Raw genomic sequence first — 12105 nt, 5'->3', positions numbered from 1 at the left:
TATATATATATGTATATATATATATATATATATGTATATATATATATATGTATATATATATATATATATACATACATATATATACTTTGTATCCATGAATGTTGTTAAAACATTAGTCTGTACATTGTATGTTTGTAAATTGAAGGAAGATAAATATTCTGCAATAAATTTCATTAAATGATATCACTTAGTTGTAATGGGTAAATAGTTATTATGTGTGGCCCTCATGACAACACATTACCAATGTATCCCTGGAGGTACCCCCATTCTACCCCATGAGCATCCACATATTTGTGATGTAACCATATCACTTCATAAATATGTGGATGTTCATGGGGTAGAATGGTTCTAATTGGCTGTATCAGTAAGTCACTTATATGTTTAAGTTCACTACAACATGTTAGAACTTTATTAATTACTATTATTTTGTCTTGAATAAGGTTTATTTTCTTTACTATATAGGTCAAGCATGTCAAACTGGGGGTACCTCGAGTTTACTAATGTAGCCCTCGAGGTACCCCTAGTTTAATATTCCTGACCTAACTAGTAAAGAAAATAAACCTTATTCAAGACAAAATAACAGTAATTATTAAAGTTCTAACAGGTTGTAGTGACCCTAAACATATAAGTGACTTACTGATAGAGCCAAGTAGAACCATTCTACCCCATGAACATCCACATATTTGTGATATGACCATATCACATCACAAAACCACAAAAGTGGAAGCAGCAAATATTGAGTGTTAGATGTAGGTTAGAACTTACAGAAGAGATCACATGGTCTAGGATGAGAGTTGTGATGCCATGAGATCATGTTGAAAAGCATATGTCTAAAGGATGTCAAAATTACACTTTCCATACAGATGCACTAACTCCTGGAATAGCTTAGAAATTAATATAGGTAAATAACCACACACCTCATACTGCCTGTCATACTACATACTCTTCCTTTGATGTTTTGCTTTTTCTCTTCTTCCATTTACCCCAAGTCACAACTCTGACTTTTCAGTCATCTCACACTTTTTATTGAAACAGTCCTTTAACTTATATTTCCTTATACAAATGTATATGTATTCTATACATATGTATATATATATATATATATATATATATATATATATATATATATATATATATATATATATATATATATATATATATATATATATATATATATATACCACATTTTCTGTCATCCACTTGTTCAAAATATGACCCTCACTCCCCCCCCCCTCTGTACCTTATGTGATGAAGGTCAGCCTTAAGGTTTACCTTAGGATCTTGGTATCCCCAAAGAATGAATATATAGTGTTACTAAATAATTCCACTAAACAAAGAGAAGAGTTAAATGATTATAAATGAATATATTTAGCCTTTATAAACTTCCATCATTGGTCAGTGGTTGGTAAATTACTTGTCAAAGGTGATCCCTAAAGTATATTGGAAAAGACTATCAAGGAACTACCAGTAATCAAAGGTAAATTTACACTAGATATAAGGTAGACTAAGTTTAACTGATATGAACAAGATTATATGTGCATTCTAGCCTACTGCATTAGCTATATGAGTCATTGAAGGGCAAATTACACAAATACCCTTAAATATGATTAGCGATTAAAAGTCAGAGGTAAGCAGTAGCTACCCCAGCAGAGTATGGCTCAGGCTATAGAAAAAATTTCATTCAGTTTTATCATACCAATAAATCCTAAATATAGGATGCATCTTATATTTTGGTATGTACATGCCACAAAATTTGGTATGTATACACCTGAATATGAATCCACAGTAACTTATTTATCTATTTATACATTATACTTACCTGTCTACCTCCTGTTTCAGTGGTTCTTGGATGTGATGGCTTGCTATGCAACAAAATGTCATGGAATAGTTGGCTCAACTGCAGTGGGAAGTTGTGACCTTGTAAGTTTTCCATGTTATCTTTTGTATTTATGCATTTATTTTTCCTCTAAATATATGCAGATTTTGGTGCCATACTTGCATTTGTAATGTTTGTGCTAACCTTGTTTTGTTTATGTCAGCACTAGTTATATTTCCAACTTTAATGTTATTCAGGACTTTAGGAACTAGTAACACCCCTGTGGACCAATGTCATTAAGCATTCTACTTTGTTCAGTGATAGATATCCACACACAAAGGAATTATACACCTTGATGGTCCAGTGGTACAGTTCTCTACTGCTAATGCAACTACTGTGTCCAAATTCAAGTCCTGCCCATGATTGAAAAAATGTCAGCATCACTGCTCTGTGAACTGGGACTAGAACTCTGGTGGGCAAAGAGTTAGGTGTGTGTCTGTGCAAGGTTACAGCATTACCCATAGATTGAGCCATATATAAGCTCTGAGCTCTCATTGGGAGGAGTAATAGCCATTGATCATGAGCCCAACACATTATTTAAGACTGTGGTGAACTGTGGTGAATCACTAAGCCACTTTTGTACTTTCATTATGCTTCATTACTACTGCTGTTCTAAAATGTATATTATTTTCCACTGTGCGACTCCACATCATTTATGTTATGTAGTGAGGGATAAAAATACCAATATGTCCCAGTCCATCTCATAGAAGGCAGCTAAATGGAGCAGATTGAAGTGACTGTGAATTCCCCTTCTGTGTTTTTCTTGCTGTTAGGCATCGAATCATACTTTGAATTGGCCATCTCTGTAACAAGGGGAAGAGTCCATTGATAATACATGTACAACATACATATATGCATATGTACAGAGAAGCAAATGTTACCTACCCCTGGTATTCAGTACTTGTCATTAATCTCATTTAGAGATCCTGCAATTCTTCACCTCATCCATTAAGAAAAGGGTAACAGGATCTCAAGGTGAGACTCAAGGAATAAAAATCTGGAAAAGGAGGACCAACTGCTGTCTCAACACCAAGTGGTACTCCCCAGGGCCTGCTCACCTTAGAGTTGCCAAGAGTAAGGCAGTGACTGAGACTGACAGTATATTCAGTCACTGTTTTTCCTACTAACAAGCTCTCCAAGACAGATCATCAAACTCAATACTCCACCGATCCTCCCCAGACATCAGCCCCCCTCCAAAAAAAAAAAAAAAAGAGAGAGAGAGAAATAAAAAACCATACTAGCATGCTTGCATTCATGACATCATATATTACTAAAGATGTATCAACACAGAATAGGCATGGCCATAGAATTAAACTGCCCTAGACATAACCTCTGCACAAAAGATACAGAGCACCTCATTCTGCAATGCACCACACTAATAATCCCTAGACAACAATATATTATTTTTTCCCAGACTGACTTATGGGCTTACCCAATGGACTTTACTAGTTATCTGGGAGCTGTGGGTCTCCTGCAAGAGAGACCTGAGGCAAAAGGTTGATTCCCAGACTAACTGACAATAACTAAATATTTCAGACTGACAAACCATTAGTCTTCTACCTGTGGTGTATGATGGTTTGAACAGGAGATGGTCAACTTTGGAAGCCCTTGGTCACAACCCACACATTAGTCAGCTTAGGCCTGACTTTTTCAAATAAGGAGAGCTGATAGGCAACAACTGCCTCCCTCTCACAACAATCCTTCCCAGAGAGATAATAGGAGAACCTGAAGCCCATCACTGACTACTGTGGTGCTGCAGGTCAGTGAAATTAAAGACAATAATGATTATTACTAATATCTTCTATTTCTCTTTCTAGGAAATTGACTGTATTAAGGGTGCTTTGATGAGTGCTGCACAGTTCTACTATGATTTTGACACCAGTGAATTTGGTGACTTTGAAGACAACCCATTCACGCACTTGGAATTTATTGTGCTTGCCATCATGTCATCACTATCAGACAATTGTGGAAGTGACAGTAAGTTTTATGATTTATGTTAATTTTTTGTGTGCTCTTTGACTTGGTCACCTCCTTTATAAAATGGAAAGGACCTTAGGTATATATCTATGTATTTCATCTGTCATAACAAGGTCTCATTGCATATCTACACAAATTATGCATCTTTTGTATCAAACCAAAGAGGTATATCTATGAATAAATTACTGCAGTTCTGCATGATATTTTATGATTCTAGTAATGCTTGTTTTATAATTAGGGTGTGATTATTTTGTGTTAGGACATTTTTGGCTGAGGGGCTACTTTTGTATAAATTGCAAGAAATTTTGTTGTATACTATTTATTGTTGGTGATTATGGTGCATACTGAGTGGACTCATGATTGGTGGTTGTTGACATTTGAGAAACATGTGTGTATCTGTGAAGGGACTTGTATATTCAAAGTTTGTGTGAAGGGTTGAGTTTGTTTCAGTATCAGTGACTTGTCAAAGAGTGTGTGGGGAGGGCACATGCTACTGTGCTGCTCCCTTCAAAAGAAAGAATGTTAAGATTATAGGATGGAAAGGTTCAAATGCTGTGAAAGGGAATGAGCATCAAGCCTGTTCTGAATACCAGGTACTTGCCCCTCAGGGCTGTACTTCCACATGGAGGTAAAATATTTTGATTGACTCTGGTTGTTGGCTAGCTGGATATTTGGTTATATTCCAGGGATCATGTCCTTTTTCCATCACCTTGGTGTCACTTTTAGAAGGCATGAATTTCTGACAGATTTTGGTTTAACACCAGATGATTTTATTCAATTTGGAAGCTACCTTGGTTATAAATAGAATATACATTATATACAATATTTCAGTTGTATTGCTGCAAATAAATATTCACGAATATCTTTATTACAGATTCTAAATGGGTTCAGACACCTTAATGCATGCATATGTGTGGGGTATGAGTTTTGTATGCCTGAACTGTTATATATATTTCATTGTAATGATTGTTGAAATACCCTCATCCATTTTTTCTTTCTTTTTCTCTAGATCCTATCGTATATTTGTTTTTGGAACATTTCTTCTTGGACCAAGGTAAGTCTCTCAGCTTTGTTATTAATGCATAGTGAAAGATGATATTCTTTCCTAGCATAGTTTAGACTTTCCACATCCACAGGAAGGCTGTGGATGTGCTGTATCTTGCTAAATTGCTTCCTCATCCAAGAGGAGCCAAGAAAAGAGGGAGGGAGGGGTGGTGAATGGAAGTGGAGTATGTGAGGATGAAATAGGTGGGAGTGGATATACCCCTTTGACTTTGGCTACCCTCATTGTAAGGGGGGAAAAGCCATTGGTATATGTATGTATTGATATATATATATATATATATATATATATATATATATATATATATATATATATATATATATATGTGTGTGTATATATATATATATGTGTGTATATATATATATGTGTGTATATATATATATATGTATATATATATATGTATATATGTATGTATATATATATATATATATATGTATATATATATATATGTATATATATATATGTATATATATATATATGTATATATATATGTATATATATATATATGTATATATATATATATGTATTTACCTAGTTGTATTTACCTAGTTGTATTTTACGGGAAGGGGAGCTATGCTCGTGGGGTCCCGTCTTCATATCTCATTTTATCTAAACTATTTTTAAATTCATGTATTGTTTTTGCACACACCACTTTCTCATCTAACTTGTTCCAACTGTCTATTACTCTGTGAGGAAAGCTGTTCTTTTTCAAATCTCTTCTATAGCTGTCTTTTTTTATTTTCTTTCCGTGTCCTCTTGTATTTCTGTCATCCCATTTTATCAGATTCTCTCTATGTATATATATATATGTATATATTATATGTATATATGTATATATATATATATATGTATATATATATGTATATATATATATGTATATATATATATATTTATATATATATACATATATGTATATATATATGTATATATATATATATATATATGTGTATATATATGTGTATATGTATATATATATACATATATATGTGTATATATATATATATGTGTATATATATATATATATATATATATATATATATATATATATACATATATATGTATATAGGTTGTATGTATCGTTTATATCCACAGGATGGGTACTTACTCAAAAGAAAAAAACTACAGACCAATGAAAATCAAACTAAGAACTCAAATTATAGCAGAAGAAATACTATCAAAAACAGCAAAACTAGTGAAAAATACAAAAATGTGCGGATAAAAAAGGAAATGAATGAAGAGGAAATAGAAAAAGATAGAGCACTGAGAAGTGAAGACAAGGAAAAAAACAAGAAAGAATGGAGACTGAAAAAATGAGTTTGGAGAGTGCTGGATCTGAGACTGAGAAAATGGTACATCAGAAAAATGAAAACATAAACCAAAAAAGAGAAGAATAGAAAAAATTAAAAGTGGCATATACAAACATGGGCAGTATGATTTCTGGAATAAAATAATTGAACAACTATTTGTCAATAGAGAAACCTGACATAATGGGAATTGTGGAGATAAAACTAAAAGGTCCTATACAATCAAGTATGGTGGGACAAGGTTTATACAACCTTTGGTCAAAAAACAGAATGGACAAACAGGGGGTAGGAGTCATGCTATTGGCTAGAAAGGACTTAAATGTAATAAAGACAACAGAAGGAAAGGATAATGTGGAATTAATCACAATTAAAGTCAAAAATAGTAGTATGAAAAGTAGAAAGCTCATAGTTGTATATGTGCCCCCAAAAACTAAGACTTGGACTAACAGTGAACACTCAAAATTGCTAGAAGACACAAAGAATGTATTAACGGAGACACTGATATATGGAGAAAACATAGTAATTATGGGTGACTTTAATGCAAAGGAAATAAATTGGGAAGAATTGACAATGGGAGGTGGAGAGGAACACTGGGGCAATGTCCTCTTGGATATGACCATTGATTACACATTGACCCAATGGGTCAAAGAAAACACTGGATATAGACAAAATGAAGAACCATCAAGACTAGACTTGATATTCACCTCTGAGCCTGAAATTGTGGAAGAAATAAACTCTAAGACACCAATTGGAAAGAGTGACCACATACTAATAGAGATCAAGCTTAAGGAACAAAATGTTATGAGAAGGAACAAGAAACATAGAGAGGGAAGATTAATGTACAACAAAACCGACTTTGTAAAACTTAGAAAACAAAATCAAAATGCTAGTTAGGAAAAATTTTGCAAACAATGAAACAAAGATGGAAGAGAAATGAAAGAGAAAACAGTGAGTGCTAAAACTATACATAATTTTAAGAAAGAACAGGATGCGGAACGATACAACTGCGGGTCATTACGAGCGTAGCTCTTCTCCTGCAAAACACAACTAGGTAAATACATACACACATATAATATATATATATGTTTACCTAGTTCTATTTACCTAGTTGTAATATACGGGAAGGGAGCTATGCTCGTGGTGACCCGTCTTTGTATCTCTCCACATCAAGTTTTATCTTAAAATCTTGTATAGTGTTTGCACATACTGTTTCATTGTCTAATTTGTTCCATGTATTTATTGCTCTGTGTGGGAAGCTGTTCCTTTTCAAGTTTTTTCTATAACTGTCCTTTTTCAGTTTTTTCCGTGTCCTCTCGTTTTACTGTTGTCCCACACTAACAAGTCGTTCCTGTTTAAAAATTCCATTCCTTTCATTATTCTATAGATAGTCAGCAAATATGTATATACATATATGCATATGTACACATATTGGAGTATGCAGCAATGACATGGTCACCAAGTACAAAAAAATGTATAACAAAACTTGAAAGAATACAAAGAACAATTGCAAAATTGGCACCAACGCTCTCAGAACTATTATATGAGGAGAGGCCGGAAAAACTTAAGCTACAGACATTAGAGCAAAGAAGAGAGAGAGGAGATTTGATGACTATAGAATCATGAAAGGCATGGAAATTATTGATAGAGAGGATCTAATAAAATGGGATAGTAGAGATACAAGAGGACATGGAAAGAAAATCAAGAAAGACAATTATAGAAGAGACCTGAAAAAGAACAGCTTTCCCCACAGGATAATAGACATTTGGAACAGATTAGATGAGAATGTGGTGTGTGCAAAAACAATACACGAATTTAAAAGCAGTCTAGATAAAATGAGATATGGAGACAGGCCACCACGAGCATAGCTCCCTTCCCGTAAAATACTAGGTAAATGCAGTACATATATATGTACTCAGTATTCTCTGTCAGCTAAGAAGATTGTCAACTATTTCTTGTCACTGTACTTCAGTGTAGTTTATTTCTGTCAGCTATTTTTTGTCACTGTACTTCAGTGTCCCTAACCTCTCTTGACAAGGAAACCATAAATATGATTATAATTTTTCTTTTTCTTATATAGACCCTGATTATACGGATATGGGCAGAAAGAAAAGGGCAACCAACTTTAACCTGAACCGTAACGCAGTGAAGCAGTTGATGAATATTAAGGCACCTAAAGAGACATAATTAGAGCATGGTTACTCTGAGGGTAAGTCATGTGTGACTAATCTACACTTTTACACTAATGTATATATAAGGTGTCAGATAACAATGATAATTAAGATGTTATTTACCTTCACTCTAGCAAAGCGTTCGATAAGGTGCCCCACCAAAGACTAGGTACTAGTTAATATCAAAGCCCATGGGATAGTGTTTGAATGGATTAGAGCTTGGATCAGTGACAGAAAGCAGTGGGTCACCATAAATGGTGTAAAATCCAGGTGAGGGAGTGTTTCTAGTGGGGTCTTCAGGGCTAGGTATTGGGTCCTTATTGTTCATTATGTACATAAACAATCTGGACAATGGGATTAATGGTGATGTTAGTAAGTTTGCAGATGATGCTAAAATAGGATGCCTTATTAGGTCAGGAGACAATGCCAAGATTCTGCAAGATTATTTTAACAAATTGTTCACATGGTTGGTAAAATGGCAAATGAACTTCAATTTCTCAAAGTGCAGCATGTTAAACGTAGGGCTACACGACCCCAAAAATAGATATAGCTTAGATAACCTATTATTAGAGAAAACTGAGTGTGAGAGAGACTTGGGAGTTCTAGTGAGTCCTGACCTTAAATCCAGGAAACAGTGCATTAGTGCCAGGAATAAAGCAAACAGAGCATTAGGTTTCATTGTTAGGATAATTACGAATAGAAGTGCAGAGGTGCTCTAGCCTTTGTTAGACCCATCCTTGACTATGCGGTACAATTTTGGTCTCTGTCTTATGGAATGGACATCAGTTCACTAGAATCAGTACAGAGGAGAATGACCAAAATGATACATGGGCTCAGAAATTTACCTTACGAAGAGTGGCTTAGACACCTTAACTTACACTCTTTGAAAAGATGTTTAAGTGGATCAAAGGCTTTAACAAGGGTGATCCACACAATGTCATCATGTTAAGACAACAGGGCAGGACTCACTGTAATGGGTTTAAACTGGACAAACTTAGATTTAAGAAGGAAATAGGCAAATATTGGTTTAGTAATAGGGTGGTCAATGAATGGAATAAATTTAGTAACCATATAGTGAGCACTGAAACTATCAGTTGTTTTAAGAAATAGTTAAACAACTTTATGGAAGGGGATGACAGGTGGTAATGGACATGGAACTGCCTAGTGTAGGCCTTATGGTCTCTTGCAGTCTCCTTCATTCTTATGTTCTTAAGTATATTATTCTTTGATGTTATGTTCTTAAGTATATTATTCTTTGATGTTATGTTCTTAAGTATATTATTCTTTGATGTTAGTTATTAATACATACAGGAACCAATGACAAGTACCTGCATGTGGTAATCCTGCAAGATACACAGCAAAGTTGCCCATTTTCAAAAATTGTCAATCACCTCATCAGAAGTTGAAGCCCTGAGAGAATGACATTTGATCTCCAGACTGGGCCCAAGATCTCTCTCTTTCAACTTTAACTGTATTTCTTACACTTTTTCCCACAAAGAGAGCTAACAACTAGCAATTGCTCTCTTCTCCCTACAACTTTCAGTCAGTGATATAGAAACAGTCTCATTCTGATACAACATAGGAAATAGTCCAAAGTTTCTTCAGAGGGAGAGCTGTGGGAGGTCCCTACCTTTTGCGAGAAAATTTACATATCTGCCTTACTACAAAAATTTGATTCATTCTTAATCCCACATAGCTCCTCCCCAATTACCCCCTCTGTTCTCCTCCTAATCCTCAGTCAACATCCTCCCATATCCTTTTCCAACCACACTTTAACTGATCTCAATAAAACTACTGCATTCATATTTACCCCTTTTCCTTTGTAAAGCACAACTATATAAGCACTCCTCCAGTCGTCTTGAGGAATGTGTGGTCTGGCACACATTCAACAACCTCACTAGCCAGTCCACTGAAACTGTTCCTCCCTTTGTCTGACACTCCACATGACACCCATCTAGCCCAAGTCCCTCACCAGCTTTCAGTGCTCTTTGTACCTTAGCTTTTCTTATTGCCCTGTCATGTCATTTTCTTCTCCCTTCACAGTCACCTCTAGCAGTCTCCCACTGACACAATCAATCCCTCCCTAACTTTTTGCACATTCAACACTTTTTTGAAATATTCTACCCATCTTTTCCATATCTTCTTCACTTCCATTCATGTCTGTCCACCTGTTGAGGAAAAATGTGATTATGCTCATTGATAAAATTTCAGTGCAAGTAGTATCTTTTGGAAAAAGGCCAGTAACAGAACATTTTGTTTTCAGGTGAGGCACTTAATGCAGGTTCATAAGCAGAGAGCAGTAAATCTAGCAAAAAAAAATAATAACTATAGAAGCTGATGATGAATCAGAAAAATGGAAAGAAATGAAGAAAGAAGTGGCCACAAATAGTCGTAGACAGAGCAACCCATCAGCAAAGAAGGTTTTCCCCTCACGTGAATAAAACTGCTTGACGAACAACACTCATCTTTTTTGGATTGCCCCATTGCCCAATGGATTCTATTGTTTCTCTTACACTAAAAAAGTGACTACATAGGTATATGACATGGAACGAATTAAGGAAAAAGGGTCAGGATTCTGTTTGCATAGATTACTAGCAACACTGATTTACGCTATGTATGTATGCATGATTTTATGCACACATGATCAGTGGCACAGCCAGGAGAGTAAGGGCAAGAATGTTAAAGGTATAGTTTTTTTATATTTTGAGGTAATAGAATATCTTTAGCAAGATGAGTGATGTGTGGTTAAAGCGCCCATCTTACTTATGATATTTTATCTCAGAATACTTAGACACCATATTTTCAGTGTTTTTGTGCCCTTCCCCCCAACTAACTGCACCATTGTTCATGATTTCCTGCAAGTATAATTTTTTCATTTCTAACTGTTACAGAGTTGTGCAAATTAAAGGCCTTTGCTTTCATTTCAACTGTTAATAAATACGTCTTCTTGATAGGAAGTTTAACTGTATCCTGGTTTTGTATATATTTGTTCAACTTCTGCAACACACATATGTACACATGTTGAAAATGGGTACTACTTCAAAAAGAGACTATACCAAAAATCTAAATTAAAAAAAAAAAAAAAGTGTTTGAAGGATATTAAGAAATACACCTTTTGCAGAAGATTGGAGAGGAAGAAACAGTAAAGTAAGACAACATGAGAAAATTCAAAACTAAGTCTGAGTGACAGGAACACAGAAATAGCATCCTATGACTATAATTCTTAGCCTGTATATTGAGATTAGATAAATATATCCACACACATATCCACTAAAAATAAAGCTAAGGTCATAAATCACAGGAAATGAGATAATCAGTTAAGCATAAAAATTAATAGGTAAAGAAAGAAAAAAAAATTCAATAAAGAGAGATGTAACTGAGGAATAATGAGAAGAAATAAGGGGACTTATCAGTGAAATGTTATATATATATATATATATATATATATATATATATATATATATATATATATATATACACACACATACATACATATACTAAAGGCTTTTCCCCCCTTACTAGGGAGGTAGCCAAAAAAACAAAGGCATAGAAATCACTACCACCCATTCCATCCTCTACATACTCCACCCCCCTCTACCATCTTCCCTCTTATCTTGGCACCTCATGGATAACGGGTCATCCCTGCATCTTCTCTACTGCCCTGGGTCAGAAGCAGTGTCACAAGACACAGCAAGGCCACTTCATTAAATCGGCAAC

General features: G+C 34.7%; 1 protein-coding gene across 1 annotated transcript in view; it reads left to right on the top strand.

Annotated features, from left to right (window-relative positions):
- The window catches only part of LOC143035558 (uncharacterized), a 32904-nt gene extending 21565 nt beyond the window's left edge, over window positions 1-11339 (top strand). The window contains exons 8-12 of the mRNA XM_076202425.1: window positions 1840-1920; window positions 3694-3853; window positions 4863-4907; window positions 8298-8426; window positions 10652-11339. Coding sequence (XP_076058540.1) covers window positions 1840-1920; window positions 3694-3853; window positions 4863-4907; window positions 8298-8404 — 393 coding nt within the window. The 3' untranslated portion in view covers window positions 8405-8426; window positions 10652-11339. The remainder of the gene's footprint in view (window positions 1-1839; window positions 1921-3693; window positions 3854-4862; window positions 4908-8297; window positions 8427-10651) is intronic.
- Window positions 11340-12105: the final 766 nt, after the last annotated feature.

The sequence above is a fragment of the Oratosquilla oratoria genome, chromosome 19 (assembly GCF_046742065.1).
Source record: "Oratosquilla oratoria isolate Oo_2021 chromosome 19, ASM4674206v1, whole genome shotgun sequence".
Taxonomy (NCBI): domain Eukaryota; kingdom Metazoa; phylum Arthropoda; class Malacostraca; order Stomatopoda; family Squillidae; genus Oratosquilla; species Oratosquilla oratoria.
This window is presented reverse-complemented; position numbering and strand designations above follow the sequence as displayed.